The following is a 19,937-nucleotide window of genomic DNA, read 5'->3' on the forward strand; positions in this document are numbered from 1 at the left end:
CTGTTGCACGAAGCTGTGTGGAGAAGCCCTCCAGGGTTTGAAAAGGCAATTTGATTCTACTTGCCATACAAACACAATGCATCTTTATTGAAATTTGCAAAATAAAACCAAAAACACCCATTTCAAGTTAGTTTTAAAAAATACTTTCCCTTAACCCCTGCCCCAACAAAACCCAACCAAGCCAGCAGGACAGGTTATATGAATGCAGGGAGCTGGAGTGGGAGTGAAGGATGCTGTTAGATGGGGTGGAGTACAGATCAAGGGGGCGGGCCTCATCTCAGCAGGGTTGGGGGAGGGGTCGGCGCGCTTCCTACTCTGAGGTCTACTTCCTCTTCTGTTTGGATCTTGACTGAGACTCAGTTTTCCCATAGTAAAGAAAGGCGTGGGCTTAGAGGACTGGAGGTCTGGAAGGTGGTCCCCCAAGACTCACGCCTCTGAACTAGGGGTGACCCCTATAAGAAGGAGAGAAACCAGATGGCTTAGCTAATGAGTGGCTGGACCATCACACCAGAGACCCAGCCTGACTCTGGGCGGGCATCATGACGGGGACAGCACCCATGCGGCTCAGAGCGGAGGAAGAGACCCCACCAGGGCTGGGGGATATTGGCTGAGGTTGGGCCCCGTCTGTCCTGGGCAGCCTAGGTGAGGGCAGGACCTGACTGGACAGGCTGAGTGTGGGGGTCAGGGCACCAGGCCTGGGAGGACCTTGGGGGTGCCGGAGGGCTCGTGCTGAGGTGACAGAGGAAAGGGTTCCATTCTTGGAGATTGTGTCTGAGCCCTTGGGCCAAGGCAGGGTCCGGGGAGCTGTGGCATCCTCCCTAGGGATCAAAGAAGTTGTAAGAAGTCAGAAGCTGGAAGGGGCAAGAGGGGAGAATTTCTACATGCTTTGTATTACTCCCTGCTCAGACACCATTTCAATTTCTCCTCCCTTAAAATCCACCCAATGGAACGATGTTTCAGTCTGCTGCCCACCTTTCCCTTAGATGATGGCTGCCTGAACTCCCAGCCAAGGGAAACTAGGAGAACCCCGCTGGGGAAGAGACCAGACACACTTACTTGATATCATTGGCTGGCTCCTCTAGGGCCTTGCTCCGGCGTTGGTACAAGAGGACCAGCCCAGCCAGCAGCCCCAGTCCAACCAGAGTGCCCACAACAGCTCCAGCAACCACAGTAGGCCCTGGCCCTGGAAAAGCCCTGGTGTCAGAGGGAGACACCTCAGCTGTCCCCACCCCCTCCAATCCCTCTACCTCACTGCCACCATAAACTTTTTTTTCTTTTTCCTGTCAAGCAGAAAATGGTCAGTCGGTGACCCAGATATTTGTACCAACATTTGACCAGGAAAAGATCCTTGTCCTGTTAACAATGAGAGGCCTCAGCAGACAGGCCTCTCCTCTTGCAACCCCAACCCCACCAGCGTCCAATCTTCTCCTTAACCACACTTACCCCTCACTGACCTGTGCTCACTTCCAAGGTCACATTGCACTGGGCACTGCCCACCTCATTGTGGGCCTTGCAGATATAGACTCCAGACATGGGACTGGAAAGGTTTGTGAGGCTTAAGGATCCACGGATGGCATCTGTGGACACAATTGGGCCATCAGTCCAGGGACCCTCTTTCCCACTGAAAAAATTCTGTCTCTTCTGGAACAACCTCCTTGACTCTCTGGGAGACTCATCTGTCTGTTCCTTCACAGTGGGAAAAGTTCTGACAGCCAGCATGCTGGGTTCTGCCCCTGAGTACAGAACTTGTCCACTGCTCAGTGTCCCTGATTGATATCTAAAAAGATTCAGAGAGGAACCGATGCCCAGAAAACCCAAACACCACGTTTACTTTTAATTCAGAGTGGTGGTAGGGTGAGAAAGAACACATTAGGCCAGGAATCAGAAAACCTGACCTCCAGAATAGGCCATGTGACTTTAAACAAGTTACTTGCTATCCCTGGGTTCCAGCTTTTTGATCTGTAGAATGGGGTAATATGACCTCCTAGATGGTGTTAAAAGGATTATATGAAAGAAATTAACAGTTTAGTTAAAGTTTATTGGCCACTTACTCTATGCCAGAGACCAAGCCTCTTACACATGCTAAGTTACAAAAATTTCACAACAAACCTATGAGCTGAGCACTATTTAAAAATACAAATATTTTTTATTATAAAAATGGTCAAATGAAAAGTAAAAAGAGGGACGAAATGAAAATCCATATACGCACTACTTTGGTTTCATGATTGCTAACATTTTGCTATACTTACTTCATTTCTCTTTTTGTGAGACACTTAAAAATAAATGCTCAGCAGGGTTCTCCCAAAAATAAGGACATCGTCCACATAACTACAACACCACTGCCACATCCGATAGGTTAATAGTCCTCTAAAGGAATTATCTGATACCTAAAAATAATTATCTAATTGTCCATATTGAAAATGTCCCAGTTGTCCCAAAACATCTTTTGTAACTTGTGGGTTCAAATCAGGGCTCTGACAGCCACATTTTACAAATGGAAGCACAGAGTCACTCAGCTACCAGACCGAGCTGGAATTTGAATGCAGATTATCTAACTTCAGACCTCTTCGGGACAGCACACGAAAGCCCCCAATACAGTACCAGCCCCTGCCTCTTTTTCCACCCCTTCTCCCCACACCCTCCACCACCCCAGTACTTTGCAGCCTTGCCTCCCCTTTTCACCCCAGTCCCTCTGGTGCCTCTCATCTTTCCCTCCCCCAGCCACAGTCTCAAGTTCCCTCACCTAAAACTGGTGCAAAGAAAACCTGCGAGGATGGGGGTGCCCGCTCCCACTGGTACTGGGCAGCTGGCTTACTCCTTGGGGACTGGCAGCTCAGGGTCACGTTGGTCCCCACACGGGGCACGCCCAGGAGATGGCAGGATTGGAGAAGCTGGAGGAACTGGAGCAGGGAGGCAGGTGAAAAATTCAACCCCAAGGAACCAACAGATCCCTCCCACCCACCCCCAAACACACTCCCCCACGCCCCCTTCTGCCACTCTGTTTGCCCTCCTCCAAGGTCTACACTCAGCATTGGGGAGAGAGAACCTGCCTGGCCTCCCACGGGGCTGGGGAAGGTATTGCCAAGTGTGCACTTCTCACTTACCCAGCACACTGAGTTCTAAAGTTTTGCTGCTGTGGCTCCTTTTGATGCCTTGGTGGTCTTGCACATTTACAGAGCAGCGGTAGGACCCAGAGTCTTTCTCCTGGAGGTCCTGCAGCCTCAGTGACACATTCTGGGAGGGCATGGAGTAGACCAGGGATACCCCACTTTTGCTTGATGTGGTCCCACTGATGTATGCCAACACCTGGTGTGGGACACAATGCCTCCCCGTTATTACCCATTATTACATGTGTTCCCTGTGCCCACAGGCTCAGCTAATCCTCCTTCCCCCAAAGTGGCAGTCTTCAAGTGCTCCTCCCCTGTACTCACCCCTCTAACCTGTCCCAGCTCCCCATTCACCCTGTCTCCCTAGCCCCCCTCTCACTGCCTCTGGGTCCTCTTCCCCACAACAGTTCTTGATCCCCTATGCTTTGTCTCTTCATCTCCCACTTGGGGTGTTTAGAAAGGTGGTATAATGGGTGAGGGATAATGTAAACGGGGTATTTATAAAAGTAACTTAGATTTTAAAAAATATTTTTATAATCCTCTTTTTCTTGAAGATGTCTCCCCTTCTCCATGTATAAATTCAGGTCCTGTGAAACCTGGATCTAGCCCTGCAATGTAAATTTCTCTCATACATACCGCTGTTTATCAAATGACCTCTAGAAAATACTTTCCAGAGCCTTGGGAGGAACCCAAGCAAATAAGGGGCTCTGAAAATGAAGTTCCATTGGCTTCTGGGTAAATGTGCCTCTGAGAAGAAGTCTGATATCAGGAAGGACGGCAGGTGTAAGGTTGGGAAAGGAAACTATCCCTTGTCTCTCAAAGGAGTGTGTAAAGAGGCAACAGGACAGATTGGGGAAGCAAAGTGCCCTGTGACAGTGTCCAAAGCACAGAGAAAGTGAAAATAGGAAGATGCTCAGCTTTTTCAAGTTGTGTGAAACTTGCCGTAACCCTTCCCTGGTCCTCAAACCCCAATCCTCACTGCCCGTCCCCCAAAGCAAAGCAAAATGCCTTTCCATTTTCCTGTGTTTTGTGTACTGGATTTCTAGGGAAAGTTGGGGGAAAGAAAATTCTTTGGGGGCAGCCTCCTAGGTCAGAACAAAAATTGAGCCAGCCGGTGAGGATGACATTACTTTTTCCTGAAACTCCTTCCCGGTCCCCCACTCCCTGGCCAGCCCCCCCACTCCCGCCAGCTCTTCCCCAGGCTCGGCCACAGGGCGTAGCTAGCCTCTGGCTGAGATGCTTCCCTCCCTCACCTGGTTCAGATCCTTCCCTTCTTGCTCCAAGAACCACATCACCGTGAGCAACTCCCAGGGCCGGGACGAAGACACCTGCCCTTGCAGGGTGTACCACGCGGGGAGCACTACTTCTGCTCCTTCGACTGCCTTCAATTTGGTGAGGCCGGCGGGCACGTGAAGCTCCAGCTGGGCCCGCGAAGGGGACGCTGAGGACAAGAGCGAGGAGGAGTGAGCGCGGAGGACTGGCTCCCCGCATCGACTGTGGACCTCGCCCAGCGCGGCGGGAGGAGAGGACGACCCTCGCAGGGTCCCACCTCTGCAGGCCTCGAACACTGCCCAGGGACTGCCGACCTAGGGTCCTGCTTCCATCAGAGCTTATTCTCGATGACCTCAGCCCGTGGGTTCCTAACAGGGGTAGGGACACATTTCTGTGCATTTATTTGTATCCAGGGGAGCAGATTTCAGAGCACCAAGAAGAGGGGGCAGATTTCGGGGTGGGGGTTGGGGGGGAAGACCTCTAAGAGGAAGGGCAGGTGGAATACTTGTAATCTGCACTCTACGTAGCCCACTTGCTCCCGCAGTTTCCCCGGGGGCGAGAGCCAAGACCCGGGAGCGACGCTGGTCAGAATCGCCGGCGTTCCTCGCTCCTGCGTCTCAACCCGACGGGCGGAGGGGGTTGGGAGGCCGCGGGATTAGCGATTAACCCGCGGGTGCTTCAGAACTAACAGCTCCGAGCGAGAGGCCGGAGCCGCCTGGCGCTCCAGCTGACCGACTGACGGCAGCGCTCCCCCGCCTCCCGCTCAGTCCCGACCCAGGGTCTTCCCCGCGAAAGCGGAGAGTTGAGGCCCAGAAAGGGGCCCTTTTGGGGTCCAGGCGATCTGGGCGGGTCCTGTGAGGTCGCAGGAAATCACGGCAGAGCTGGAACACGAATGAAGACTCCCCCTGACAATCAAGTACAAATCTTCTGACTGCGTGTGTTTGGCGTTCAGGAGGTGGACTGGGGTGTCGGTTTCCAGGAGAGGACAATGGAACCCATGCTTGCACGACGGCGTCCAGAAAAATCCACTTTTTGCCCTTCAGAGAGGCAATGGAGCAGCCGAATCCTAAGCCCTTGAAAGGAATAACCTTGGGCTTGGAACAGCCCAGGCCCCAGGAGGCTGGCCACCGTAGTCCTTGGCCTCCGCACCCTGGAGTCTGAGACCCCATCTCCGCGCGGACAGAGGCCGCGCGCAGGCCGGGCTTTCCGCCCTCCTGGAGCCGGGCTGCAGGCCCCTAAGGGCCCCGGCACGGATCCGGCCAGGATGAGCGCCACCCCCACGGCTTTCCGGCTGCGCGTCTTTGCAGAACCCCCACCGCTATTCCTTGGCCTTCGCGGCACCCCCATATCCATTTCCTGGCGGGTCCCTGCGGGCCGGGCAGGAAACTTGTGCCCGGTGATAAGCCAGAAGACAATGACGGGGGCGCCGCTGGACCGGAGGCTCTACCGGCGAAAACAGCCTCTGTCTCAAGGAGCCCGACGCCCTCCTGGGGACCGGGGCGGACCCGGCCCGCGCGCGGGTCTCGGGAGGCCGGGAGGACGGGAGGCCTGCGGGCGGTGCCGGATCTCCCCCGGCCTTTCTGCGGGGCACTCCCGAGAGGCCACAACCAGTTCCCGGCGGGAAACCTGCCTGGGGCCCGGGACACGCGCGAGCTTCCCTCGCCGCAGGCGCGCCCAGTTACCTCCCCCAGGTCCTGCGTTGACTTTTTCACTGCGAAAGATGGGGGTAGCGGTGGTAAAAGGGATAGTGATGGACACACTGGAGTCTGGGCAAATGCTCCCTGTCCTACTCCCCAGCTGGAAAGTAGGAGCTGAAGGGGGCCCGAGGCTTCCCCGCCCTCGGGCCAGGGTGTCCTCGGCAGCAGAAGCCCCTTTTCGCTCGCGGGGTCCGTGATGCCATGGGGAGAGGACAGCGGAGTGGTTGGGTCCGAGGGCAGGACACAGGAGCAGCCCAAGAAAGGGACCCTTCTGGCCCACTCCGAGACCAGAGCCAGGGAGTCGGCAAGGGCCGAAGGAGCACAAAAAATGGGCCCGCTCCCCGGGGCTACTATTTTTAGTCTCCCTTTCTCTGAGAAACTCCCCCCGCGGGCTTCTCACGCCCCAGGGGCAGCAGCGCAGGGCCACCGAGCAGCGCGGAGCTGACGGGCCTCCCCAAGAGCCCAGTCCAGCCGCATCCAGCAGAGCCGGTGCCTGCCCCCAGAGCCCTGGGCCCGAGGGCCAGTTAACTCTAGAGTGGCCGGCGGGAGGTCAGCAACCTCCCCCCTCCCCCCCGCGGCCTGGTAGGGACGTTGAGCCTGGGCTGTCGTAAAAACTGAGGCCCAGAGTTAAGATAGAAAAAGGAGAAATGGCAGGAGGGGTGCAAAAGATGTCCAAGCAATGAACTTGGACTTTTCTCCCTTGCTTTGCAAATGTCCCAGCAGGAAGATGGGGGAGTTGGGGGAAGAATGCAGAAGGGAAAGGATCGGAGGTCGTTGGGAGAAGGCGGCTGAGAAGTTAAGGGATCCTGGAGCAGGCCCACCAAGCCCAGAGGGACAGAAGTCTGTCCAGGCTTTGGTGTGGCAAGTGGGCTGCTCTGGAGCCCTCTGTCTGGGGACCTGATTACTTCATGCCCCAAACACCCTTGCAGCACAAATCAGGATAAAGGAGGCATGGGTGAGAGTCAGGTGGTCCCCATCTCAGTCTCCATCACTGTGGCTGAATTTCAATCTATGTCTCTCTGTATCTAGTGACTTCCAACGTGAGTGAAATGAGGAGCTAAAGTTGACCTTGACAAACTCACCCTTCACCCTATTCGGGGTCCTTGAAAAGAGATGGCAAGACAGCCCCAGAGGAAGTGAAACAACCTTATGATGGGCTTAGTTCTTGCTGGGCCTTTACTCTCCAGTCGCAACCGGCCATCCCCAGCTCCTGGGAGCTCCCTGAAGCCTTCAGCACTCTGTAGGCACTTGCTCCAAGGAGGCGCCCTTCCTCTCTTACGCTTTGAGGAAGCTTCTATTTCCTTTGTCCCTTTGGCTCTGGGAACCAATGGGGGGGGTGAACCTCGTGGGGGGGGGTCACAATTCAGCTCCTCTAGGCATTCAAGCCCCTCCCCCATTTCCTGTGTCCCAAGTGACCTCACGGTCAAGCTTTTGGGGCACCTCCCTTTATTCCCAGGGCAGGAAGCAGGAGGGAGCTAGAGGGAGAATCTGAGCTGGGAATTGACATGAAGTGCATTTGTCAATCCTGGGATCCAGGGAATTCCTGGGGGTTCTTGCATATCAGCTTGTGTGTGGGGTGGGGGATATGAGGGGGGCGGGAGTTAAGTCCTTAAGCTCTTTAGCCAGTGTCTCATCTAGCCGCTCAGCTCATCTATCTCTGCTGGGTGGAGGTGGGGAGTGCTGGTGAGGAATGGTTCCCACAACTCACATAGAGGTCTACCCACACAGATGCCTTGACCCTCTCCCCTACCAAACACACCACACCCAAAGTGGTAGCTGTTGGGACAGAGCCGAGACAGAAGTCAACACCAGCTAGTGATGCCCTGGGTGGGGAGGGGGTGTTGGGAGTGTCCAGGGAGGAAGGCAAGAGTCAGAGGTAGGAGGCCCCTTCCATCCAGTTCCTTCATCAGTGCCCAAGACCACCTCCCTCAGGGTCGGATTCATCCCATTACCCATCTCAAATCCCCTCCGGGTCCAGGTTTCACTCACCGAGGGTACTCAGCCCCAGGAACAAAAGCCGCAGCAAGCTGGTGGCAGGGGGCCTGGGCAGGGAAACCATGGCACTCCCTGGCCCCGACGGAGTCAGGGGCGCCGGCTCCGGGACACACCGACCGACAGGTGCTGAGGCGGCTCGGCAGCTGGGGCGGACGCGGGAGCCGAGCCACTGACACGCAGGGCGGCTCTAGCCAGAATCTGTGCGCGTGTGTCCCGCCGGCGGGGTGGGGACCGACGGCGACAGAGGGGCGGGGCGTTCGAGGGGGCGGAGAGGTCGTGGTCTTCCCGGGCGGGGCGTGCGGACCCGCCACCGGGCGTGGTGGGGGGCGGCTCCCGCCCTCCGACGGCCGGATCTCGCGGCCTCCACCCGGGCAGGACGCAGGGTGGGGTCGGGTAAGTCGCGGTGCCCCCACAGCCGTCCGGGGGCCCGGGGAAAAGGGAAGGGTCCTGAACGGCCACACTGGGGCTATACACTTCCCGCACCGCCGCAGGCGGGTGGGAAGGAGGACGGGGAACGGAGGGAGGTTTGGGGGACTCTCCGACGTCCAGGAGCCGGCCGGGGTTCTGGCCCGACCACTGCTCCGAGCTTGGGGGTACCGTGTCCTCCGCCTAAGCGCGCGGCCTTCCTGAAGGAGGAAGAGGGGAGCCGCGTTGTCGGAGTCACTGGGCTTCCGCAGGGTGTGGGGCGGAGCGGCGGGAGAGGGCCGGGTTCCCCGCAGCCGGGCGGGAGGTGCGGACCGGGAAGAGATGCGGGGGCCCCCGCTGCTGCTCCGGGGAAGGCCCAGGGCCGCGCCGGCCGGGGCGCAAGGGGACTGTCTGCACCTGCGGGCGGCGGAGAGACGGACTCTCAGCACGTCCTCGGAGTCTCCCTAAAACTCAGGCCCCAGGTCACCCGGTCTTGTGCCTTACACCCCGAGAAGGGAGAGGACTGGCGCAAGGAAGCCCCAGGAGCTGAGCAGAAAACTGAGGAAACAGGAGCCCGGCTCCCAGCTCCGCGCCTCTGAAAAGAATGGTTTATGGGCCTTATGCTGACCGGGGATGGGGGGGGCGGCTGTGGGAAGGGAGACCGGACAAAGTCCCCCGTTTCTTTATCCCCGTATCTTTGCTTCCCCCCATCAGCCATCAGGCCCGCTCTGATCCTTTAATTCCCGGGACCAGATCTCGTCCGCTGTGAATTTAATTTAACCGTCCCCTGCCCCCCACCCCGGGGCACCACCGCCAGTCGGTCCAAAGGCACCTATGCGCCCTCTGGCGGCCGCAGAGCCCTCACAGAAGGGCAAGCACCTGTTCTTGCTTCTCGTCCAACAGCCCCAATACAGATGCTTCAAACATTCGGGCACAGCTTAACCACCGAGCAAAGGTCACCGGGGGGCAGAAAGCATAACAACGAATTCTTGGCGCTGCTTGCTCTGGGTGGCAGTTGACTGGGAAGGAAAGCAGCCAGGCCTCCAGTTCCATTTATTCCACACAGTTCTGCTCTGTTTTAACCCCAAGTGTGGTCCTGGTGCCTGCATGGGACAAGGTCTTTTTCTATGCCGTGCCCCACAGACCCTCTCGGATGCTTCTGCCTAGGGTGATTTGCCTGGCTGCTCTTCAAATCTTCAAATACCTGCCGTGCAGTGGCTTTGAGAAATGCCTGTGCAAACACAGGGCCGCTCCTGCAACTCTTGGAATCAAATGCTTGGCAGCTCAGCGGCCCCAAAGGCAACAGAAACAGATAACTGACAGTCTCATACCCTTATGCAAGGACCTACAAACTTGGATTGTCAAGGAGTGTGTGTGTGTGTGTGTGTGTGTGTGTGTGTGTGTGTGCGCGCGTGCACACATGGGGGTTTTTGGTTTGGTTTTTCTATTCACTCAAATTTTTCTTTAGTTTACACTGCAAACCACCTCCTGTAAACACCCCTCCTTCATTTGCAGACTAGGGTTCAGTTACCCCAAATAAGCAACTCCTTCCAAGAAAAGTAGCACAAAGTCTCTTGGTTGTATCCCAGGAACGCCAAAGCATCTAATTACACGGGCTGTGCTCATCCCTATCAAGTGTTTTATAAGGCGGAACTTCAGCATTCACTCTCTGTAGCTCACTTCTCCTTTAGAAAGTGGATCCCAAATAACTTGCAATGTCGGAAGTAAAGCTACAAGCAAAGATGGACAGGCAGTGCATCTCTCCGTGTAACCCAGGGGCCGTCCCGTTAGGACTCTTTCACTGCCCTCACCCCAACCAAAAGATCCCCCACTCTAACTGCTATTCCAACCACTTCTTTCTGCTGACCCCGAGTCAGTCAAAGTGACAGAGGTTAGCAGAGCAGCTCAGTTCCTGAGTTTTTGCCAGGATGCCGCTTAGGATGAACACTGCTCTCTACCCTCATGTAACATGAGAGTGTTGGCAGATAACCCAGGAGTGGACTGGAGACTGCTTCCATAAACATGTTGCATGCAAGAGCTAAGTTCAAAGTTTCATATGTTAAGAGACATGCAGGTCACTAGCGTTTCTTCCAATCATACTTCACCGCATCTCTCAAAGCATCTTCTCGTGCTAATTCTTACCTTTTAACATAGTGTCTCCATCCCCCCTTGACTCAGTTCTAAGGCTTCATTAAGCTCCACGTTTTGTCTTCAACAATGCTTGTATAGTTACAATACCCTGCTATCCTCTCTCTCAGATTGTTCTGGCCAAACAAACCGGAAATTCAGTTATCACCAAGCTCCTTTCTTTCCAAGCTTCCATTTCCCAATGCTGTTTCGTCCTCTTGCCCCTACCACTCACTCATCCCAAGCCAAGTGGTGAAAACTTACTGGTTCCTGGATCTAGCCTTGGCCCTCTCTTTGTGCTGCTCACGGTGTTCTAGTGATGCCCCATTCTCAGTAATGTTAGGTAGATCTGAAACACCCTCACTAAACGTTCCCCAAATGATCTGCCCCAGCTAAGTAAATAAACAACAATGGGAAGTGGGATAGAAAAAAAAATGCATGAAGCATGTTGGTTTTGGGGTTGGTTGGTGGCAAAGTCTGGGGGAGGCCATGCGGCACTCCTGGTAATGCTTCTTCCTGCAGCACTCAGCACTGAATATTAAGAAATGACTGCTAAAAGATGGTCAATGGAGCCTCAGCCTTTAGGTCTGTAATTCCAAGTTCCAAAGAAAAGCAAAGTCTGAGAATTTCCTATGGCCCGTCCCTATCGACTGTACCCAGGGAGAAGAGGTGCTACACTGAAATTCCAAGAATATTTATACTCTCTCTGAACTAGCATCCACTTATTTTTTTGTTTGTTTGTTTTATTGAGTAAGCTCTACACCCAACGTGGGGCATGAACTCACAACCCCAAGAGTCACATGCTCTACCAACGGAGCCAGCCAGGCGCCCCAACTAGCATCCATTTTTAGCAGCCCATATCAGAAAATAGCCAACTCCTTAAACCTAGACTAAAATGACATTAATAAAAGTCATCCCATTGATTATAAGCTCTCTAGCCTTCAAAAAATAAGCATCAACCAATCAAGAAGTATAGGATGAGAAAATCACTGCTTTGAGGGCATTCAGGTTGTAGGAAGGAGAAGAATATTTTTTATCAAGATGCAATTTTAACAGTATAAATAAAAGTGGGGAAAATTATAGCTCTTACCTGGCTTTGCAGTCCATCTAAAGGAGAGCACCTGAGAGATGTTGGGGGAATCACTGAAGATAAATCATCAATCTAACAAGCCCCGGCCAGGAGACCAAAGTGATCCTTGACTGTCCTTCTAGTAAGCTAGCTGTTAGCCAAGAGCACTGACCTCTTCGTGGAGTGTTGGCTGACTGATGCAAAGAAACCCCTGCAAGGTCTAAATGTGAGAGCTACTTTCCTAATGGACTGATCCCTTACAACTTCCTTTACTGCGGATCACTTAAAAACAAAGTTTTTGGATGTTTCTATTACATCTTCTCTTTTTTTTTTATGAACATCATGATGACAACAATTCCCCACTTACATTCTTTGAGCGGCTCCTGCCGACCGAGTGTAAAGATAAAGAATGAAATTCTCTTACACATTCACATATGTAGGGTCAGAAGGAATATCCCAGTCTTTTTTCAAAAAGAAATACAAAATGAAATGTCCAGTGACTTTAGTACTCTGACAAGAAATAATGACATTGGTCAGTGGGGTACAGAGAGTGCAAGAGTGTGAAGATATCCTGCTCCCTTTGTTCTGTACATTCTGAGCAGTAAAGTCAGAGCAGAGGGCCACACTACCAGTGAGCCTACACCCTGCTCCAAAAAGCTCAACTAGTACTCCAAGAGGCCAAGAATTACTTTAATAATTTTTTTTTAAAAAGTTTAAATGGCAACACATCCGTAAAGTTGGTACATCACAGAAACAAAGGTCTTTGCAGGCAACACTGATTGGGAATAGCAAAACACTTGGTTGGTGAAAAAAATGAAACACTAAATTATATACAATAGTAGCTAAGGGTGATATTGAAAAACAGTCTTATTTACTGTGACTCAAGATTTAACTTGCCATTATCTATTGCTTATTTATTCAGGGTTGTAAATAATACTTATATAGAGACATAGAGATGTGTAAAAATGAAACATTGTGAAAAAAATACAATTTCTCAATTTCATATGAAACTCAAAGTATAAGTTTTGTCCAATATGGAATGTACCTACATTTGTTTATATTAGGGCTCTAAAATCCATTTAAAAATTGTCTTTTTGTTTTTTAAAAAAGAAACAGCTGACCCACCATGCAAGTTCGCTGTATTTCTTGCTTGCTCAAAATAAGCATTTTCAAGTGAGGTCTGTTTTTTCTGCCCAAGGTCTAGTATGATTCCGCCGAAGTTGTACTGGCCCGATTGTGGAAAGAGTGTCCATGAAGAGTCTGATGGCAGCATCTGGGTGAGGGGCAGTCTGAGTAATGCAAAGTGAATAGAGAAGAGGGAGGTAAGAGCCCAAATCCTTATGAAGGATGACATTCAGTTGTTAAATTTTAAGGGGTATCCAATGGCTTTTTCCAGGCACTCAACTAAAGAGCCAGCGGAAAGAAAATCCCTCTCTACTTCGACGAATTTGATATAGATGGATTTGGGGGAAACTCCAGGATCCACAATACAGTTCTGAGACAAAAACCCATTAATACCAACCCAATCTTTGCTGAAGGTTTTGGTATTTGCCTGGAAATGTAAAAATAAGCATTGCTGGAGAGTCCTGACCTCAGCAATCCCGAGGTAGCAATAGATTATTCGGGTGGGTTCAATTTCCACCTGTAATGAGGCTTGTGCAGAGAGGGTCTCCAAGTCAACCCGGCCCTCCTTTCCCGGGTCCAGAGAACGTCGCTCCAGGTGTGGCGAAGGGGGCCTCTCCATACATTCTTCGTAGCCAATGGCATAAAGGCCTGGACTTTTGGGAATGCCTCCTGGTAATAAATATTGAACCACGTTTCCACCAGTTGGTTTGGAATGGGCAATGGGTATCCAGTCAATTTCCATGTGCAGCTCCAGGCACCTAGCTTCACTAATGGTGATCTCTAAAAACTTGTAGTAAACATTTTTCCAGTTCATTTTCTGCACGCGGGTCATAATGATCCGTCCCTCGGGCTTCTCAGAGTTGAAGTACTCCCGCAGTCGCTTGCCAAGGGGCACCTGGGAGCTGATCTCCGCATAATGGTAACGGATATCCTCTTTCCAACGGGTATTATAACCAATTCCAAAAATGGCCAGTTTGTTAGAAAGATGAAGCCTTGAAAAGTCCGTCCAGCTCTGAAACAGTTCCCATTTCAATTGGACTGATTCCAAAATCTGTACGATATTTTGCATGATGTCTCTCTTCCTAGAAAGAGAAATACAAAGTCAAATCCCTCAGGTGTCTAGCTCAGCACAGTGCCACAAAACTTTCTGCAATGATGCAAATGTTCGCTATCTGTGCTGTCCAATATGGCAGCCATTTGCACTTAAAATGTGACCAGTATGAGATAGGAAATTTTTAGTCCCCCACATGGGACTAGTGGCTACCATATTGGACAGTGCGGGTCCAGATAAACATAGTATTAAAATCTGAGAAACACTCTTTCCTAGGAAATTTCTAGGAATGAATGATAAACTGCTTTCCATTACTTCTATAGTCTGGCTGTATTAAACTTAGTAACTATTGATATATAAGACCCTAGGATTTCAGAAACCCAAGGATCAAGAATTTAAAAATTTTTTAACTTATAATTATTAATCCCAGTATAGTTAACATACAGTGTTATACTAGTTTCAGGTGTACAATCTGGTGATTCAACAATTCCATACAACACCCAGTGCTCTTCATAACAGGTGCACCCCTTAATCCCCATCCCTCCTCTGAGAATCATCAATTTGTTCTCTATAGTTAAAAAGTCTGTGTCTTGCTTTATCCCTCTCTTTTCCCTTTGCTTGTTTTGTTTCTTAAATTCCACATACGAGTGAAATCATATGGTATCTTTCTCTGACTGACTTATGAAGTGGGTATTAAGATGCATAGGACGGCCTTCAGACCTAAGTATCAAAAGCAGATGAAGGATGTTGTATTCAAAATGGCATCCAGTATCACTTAAAATAATGAATAGCTTAATTTCTAACCTGGAAATTCTTAAGAGTTCAGTAATTTTGACCCACACATGCTTGCTGCAGGAAATGTGCAACTGATTATGTCTAATGACCTGATGCAGAAACAAAATGATCTCTTCTTCTGTTTGTCTGAAATTCATTACTACTCCCAAATGTAGAAGAATTGTCTGCTAAGCACAGAATTAAGATCTGAGAATTCAGATGGAAAAGGTCTACACCAAGCTTAGAGGGAAAAATGAACTTGAATGGGGACTATTCTAGAAAATATTTTCTAAAGGGGAGCAAAAGTATAGAAGTAATTTCGATTTGGATTTGGATAGTTAACAGAGTAAGGCCAAACGTGCTGGGAAGTTTGTTTCTAATGCTGCTTTAACTCATATAATTGTAGCTGATACTTCATGATAACTCATGGACTATATATATGAGCCTATGTAATTACAAGTTTGTTTCTCAGGTATGAGAAGACTTTGATACTGAAAGACTGAAGTCTGTTCAATATTAACTTAGCAACAATCTATTACAGTCTACACACGTCATAGGTTCAAGCTACAAAAATACTCAACAACCACCCATATGTATGATCAAACGTAGACAAAGAGAAGAGGGCGGACATGGTTGCTAACAGCTTCTTGGAAGGAGACAGATGCTTGAAAGTTTCCTATTAAATCCTCGTATCTTCTAGGGGAAGAGTTTTGGGAACAAATTGTGGAACCGTCCACATGGTCATTCTCAGTCTGTCCTCTACTCTTTGGCTTTCTCTGCAAGATGACACAATGCTAAGATTTGGTCACCCGCTGCTTCTTGGAGCCAAAGACTGCCCTAGACGTAGCTTCCACTCTTTAGTTTGTCGTGGAAGTTCTCAAGTATCGGAGTAGCCATCTAGATGAAATCCCTGCATTGTTGGAGAACTGTTTCTTCTCAGGGTACAGAAGGCACTCAATCATTCACATTTAGCTTGGTGATCGTGAGGTGAAGATCTAGGGCCCTGTTTCTGCATGAATGCTTTGAAGAGAAGCTCTCTTTCATAGCCATCATCATTCCTTGTCCTCTTTTGAAATGCTGCACTGATCTCTAGGACTCAGCAGTTGGGATGGAGGGCAGGGATTTTCATCTGTTCTGCTATCGCAATGCCTGACACAAAGTAGGCACTTGGCAAATCACTGTTGACTAAATGAGCAGGTTGGGTGACTCTTCTTTATGGATGAAGGATGGTGTATTTTAACCACAGGTTATGTCCGCTAGCTCAGGCTCACCCCATCTACACTTAGAGGGGGAAAAAATCCAATGCCCAGATGAAGTTATTTTAGTCAGCACTGTCCTAGCCCCAAATCATCAGTAAGGAATAGTTCTGAGGAAACTTGCCCTGGAAAATGAATGGCCTATTAGGAACCACTTTAAAATTGCTCACCATGTGAGCTCAAACCTGGAGAAGAGGTGGCAAAGCTGGCCATTTCTACGGACCCTAGCGGTGTCTTGCCCTGCGGATCTGGTGTCAGCCTGAAGATCCCTGGGCCTAAGGCTCATCACATTTTCAAAACTATGGAGCACAGTAAAAATGAGACCCAGTTATTTAAATGGCTCCGGAGAATGGTCTATTTTAGTTCCTGATTTCTGAAGTTCCAACCACGGGAGAAGGCAGATGGTCTGAGGGTAGGGAGACCAATTCTGTGAAGTTTGAATTCACCTCCAGTTACATCAACTGGACCTCCGCTCAAGGTCTAAGTGGTGAAAGGGAGAGATGGGACATTTTAGTGATAGAGACAATGGCCTTTTTGGAGACTGGGGGTCTGAAGAGATGGACTAGTAATAATGCATTTTTTTAAATATTCATCATCAAAGTTTCCCTTCCTTTGAGACATTCTGATATCACAGTTGGAAAACAGACCTACTTCCCAACAAGGGACAACCTCGAGCTTACTGACTTGAGTCATAAAGTTCTTTTTTGAGGAGTGGGGAATGGTTACAATTTTAAGGAATAATTCTTGATCCCTAAACTTTCACCCCCCCCCCCCCATGGGAGTAGCGGATACTGGGAATTCTTTGGTTCTACAGATACTCTGAAAAAGACAGGAGCATTTGCAAAGTGGGTGGTGGTGGTGGTTGGCTCAGTGAAAACAACAGTTTCTTTTTTATATTGCTTGTTGCTTATCACAGCTCTTTCCATCTTGCCTGTTCCCCCTTTGTCCACCATCCCCTCAAACACCAAGATCGCATGCGTGGAATGAAGTACAGAAGGAAAAAAAATGGCTGCTATCAATGCTTTGAGATGACCAGGTTGAAAAAAAAATGTTGTTCCTCTACTTTCCCCCTAAATTTATCTTTTAATATACTTGTTTCATAGATTTAATCAGGGACTTGTTTAAAGTTATTTAAAAGAACCACAAACATAGTATCACTGAAACTCAGAGACCTGTGGTCTCCTTACAGAATAGATAATGCTGAACTCTTAGGGGGAGAATCAGGTGATGTAGCAAGCAGAAGGACCCCGGCCCAGGACTCCATCTTTCATCCGTCAATGGCTTTCTTTTTCAAATGTATAAAAAGGCCACCTAAGAGCTTGCTTCTTGATACCCAAAGTGTAATATTACAAGGAATGTAAGTGCCCTCTGGCACTCCAGTCATCTCACCCAACCCCAGATAAACTCAGGGCCCCGTGAATCATCTTTGCACCGTAATTAAACACCCACAGAGCCGCACTCGAGTACAGGCAAACAGCATCAACACACTTATTTTTGCGTTAATACATTTATTTCTTCATGTTGTATACAAAATTGTCAATGTAGATACCTACTGGCAAACTGAGGGAGTCCACTGGCTCCCTCAATGGTATGGCAGTATTTTCCATACATGTCTAATGACAGCAGTGACTTTCTGGGTCTTCCCAACGGTCATTCAATTTAGGTAAATACATTTTGTAGAAAGAAGCATCTACTTACTGTGCTTCTTCAGAAGACTCTTGTTTTATTTTTAATGTTCTCTTTGTGACAGGTATTTCATCTGAAAAGCAAGGTTTTTGAAACAAATTATATTTTTCTAAATAGCATACATTTAGGTAGAGAAGTAACTGTGTTTACTGTTCCATACTTTCCCATGCAAGGCTGTAATTCTAGTGTCAAACACTGTCCGATGCCAGATTTATAAATACAGCTCTTATATAATGAGATGCATACATTTATATGCAAGATCAGAAACCAGCTCTACAAGTATAAAATTCTTCAAGGTCACCAGTGGATTTCTAGCTAGGAGCTTAAAGCTTAATTTCACTGCAAACATGATTTTTAAAGGAACAAGAATGAAAAATGAGTCTCTTCTGTTTCAATTTTCTATGTAGGTTTTACAGAGCAATTATTCCCCCAAACATCACAATGAGCACACTCTGCATGCTATTTTGTCCCAAAGGTTTGGGTGGAACTTAATTCTCCCGGGGCAAAACCCGAGTAATGGGATGCCAAAGCAATTTAGATCTCATTACTGTTTAGAAATTAAAAGGTAGCCATTGCTTGGCATCGGCCCTTTTTATTCTCCCAATCTTTAAGTCTCTTACATTGCGTTAGCCTTACAGTTTTATAGCCTCTTTCTTCTCTCCTTTTCCCTTCCAATATTTGAGAGATTAAGAAAATTGCATTTGTAAGAGATATTAGCATTTAATCCTTTTTCTTTTGAATTAGCATTTCTCTATCATCAGGAATTCCGTGAAACCGTGCCTGTGGACTTTTATCTGAAGCTAGGGAAGCACATTTATAGTGCCAATAATACTTATACTTCCTTGGAGGGTTGGCTGAGTAGCTCACTGGGGAGTCAGAACATTTACTTAGAAGTGAACACTCATCACACAACTTGTGTGTGCCTGCACAGTGCCTGCACCAGAAACTGGATTCGGAGTTCCAAATTATGAAAATCCAAACTGGAGCATTTGTTGCAAAAAGAAACAAAAAACAGCTACATAGACCCCTTTTTAATTAGGCCACCCCAGTTTGGATTTGATGGCCAGGAGTTTTGTTTTCCACTTTTAAAGCTAAGTCCAAATCATTCCAGCTACTGCTCGGATGGGATCCTTAGTGAATTTTGAAGGAGTGTGATCACTGTTAAAATTCCAATATCAGTTCTTTTCAACATGAACTGAGGCTTCTCTCCTTCTTCTTCTTCTTTTCCCCCCCAGACTAAAGTCTGGCTGGGGACGTTTTCCGTATCATACAGAGAAGAGTATTTGGGATAAAGGAAGGATAAGACAGTCATGTCTAGAGCAGTCGCACCAAGAATTAACATTCTTGGCAGCTATCTTAGAACTGGAAGGTGCAGGATTTTTAAATTGCATAAGATTCTACCTGTCACTGATTAGGAATTCTGTGTCTTTAGGAATTTGCTCGTGGCCGAATCCAAATGACTCACATCAAGCACTGGTTGGCAATTTAGGGCTAAACCAACGATGCCCATGTTGCCCCAAGTAAGCTGGCCGTGTGCCTGGTGCTGACAGTGGGAACAGTACCAGAAGATATGACAGTTACTAAGTACAGGCGCACATATAAAGACACACACGCGCGCGCGCACACACACAGTGAGTAGCACGTATATTGGCTTCCTTACCCAATTCCTGATCTGTTGGATAGCCATGGAGATCCTGACTGTGGTTTCCCCAGTCCTCCTGTGAATACTCCTCCATAGTGCTGCCATCTGACTCCAGCTCCTGGTACAAGCCACTACTGTTAATAAGTACAGGCTGGCAGGGCTGAGCATCCCATCCTCCCTGACCAAACACCTGTTCCAACTGTTCAAATGTGTAACTGCTCTTTCTTTTCCCAACACCATGTTCTTTCACCCGACTGTAACACCTGCGAAGGGTCTAAGACACAAAGTCTTTTGTTATTCCTTTAAAGCTGTACTTCCTCTTCCAGGTACGGACCACAGATATTAATTACTATTAGACAGACACAGACAGACAAACATAGACACATTGTTACAGAAATGCTAGATTTCAAATTCATTATTATATTAGAAAAAAAACTAATTTAGCATTTACTCAAACATGTTATAATTCAAACAATTATTTTGCAATTAATCATCCATTAAACAACAAGAAACATTACAACATTATTGCATGTACCCCATACACATATTTTTATACCCCCGCCCCCCCTTTAAAAAAGATAAGAAAAAAAAAAAAAAGAAAACAAGAAATACCAGCCAGCCAATAGGATGCACACCTGCCACAGAAGAGAAAGAGCTGCTATTGTGCCCAGAATTTGGAAAAAGTGAGGGAAGGGAGGACAGGAAGAAGAATTTCCCAAAGCAAAGAATAT

General features: G+C 48.9%; 2 protein-coding genes across 11 annotated transcripts in view; both read right to left on the reverse strand.

Annotated features, from left to right (window-relative positions):
• Positions 1-60: 60 nt before the first annotated feature.
• On the reverse strand, positions 61-8,296 carry ESAM (endothelial cell adhesion molecule). The gene is given in 8 exon segments (XM_002923988.4): positions 61-818; positions 1,057-1,183; positions 1,455-1,577; positions 2,744-2,882; positions 2,884-2,900; positions 3,105-3,306; positions 4,361-4,548; positions 8,066-8,296. Coding segments are annotated over 8 exon segments (1,182 nt in total). The 5' UTR covers positions 8,136-8,296; the 3' UTR covers positions 61-502.
• Positions 8,297-12,341: 4,045 nt separating this feature from the next.
• The window catches only part of MSANTD2 (Myb/SANT DNA binding domain containing 2), a 31,598-nt gene continuing 24,002 nt past the window's right edge, over positions 12,342-19,937 (reverse strand). For 3 of the 10 annotated variants that reach the window (XM_034666016.1, XM_034666017.1, XM_034666018.1), the window contains 3 exons: positions 19,225-19,324; positions 17,577-17,637; positions 12,342-13,879 (listed from right to left, as the gene is read on the reverse strand). In XM_034666016.1, the coding sequence (XP_034521907.1) occupies positions 13,027-13,879; positions 17,577-17,637; positions 19,225-19,324 (1,014 nt within the window). In that variant the 3' untranslated portion in view covers positions 12,342-13,026. Of the gene's footprint in view, positions 13,880-17,576; positions 17,638-19,224; positions 19,481-19,937 lie in introns of those variants that run through there. The other 7 variants (XM_019804603.2, XM_034666023.1, XR_004627059.1 and 4 more) reach the window with 7 other exon arrangements.

The sequence above is a fragment of the Ailuropoda melanoleuca genome, chromosome 8 (assembly GCF_002007445.2).
Source record: "Ailuropoda melanoleuca isolate Jingjing chromosome 8, ASM200744v2, whole genome shotgun sequence".
Classification (NCBI taxonomy): domain Eukaryota; kingdom Metazoa; phylum Chordata; class Mammalia; order Carnivora; family Ursidae; genus Ailuropoda; species Ailuropoda melanoleuca.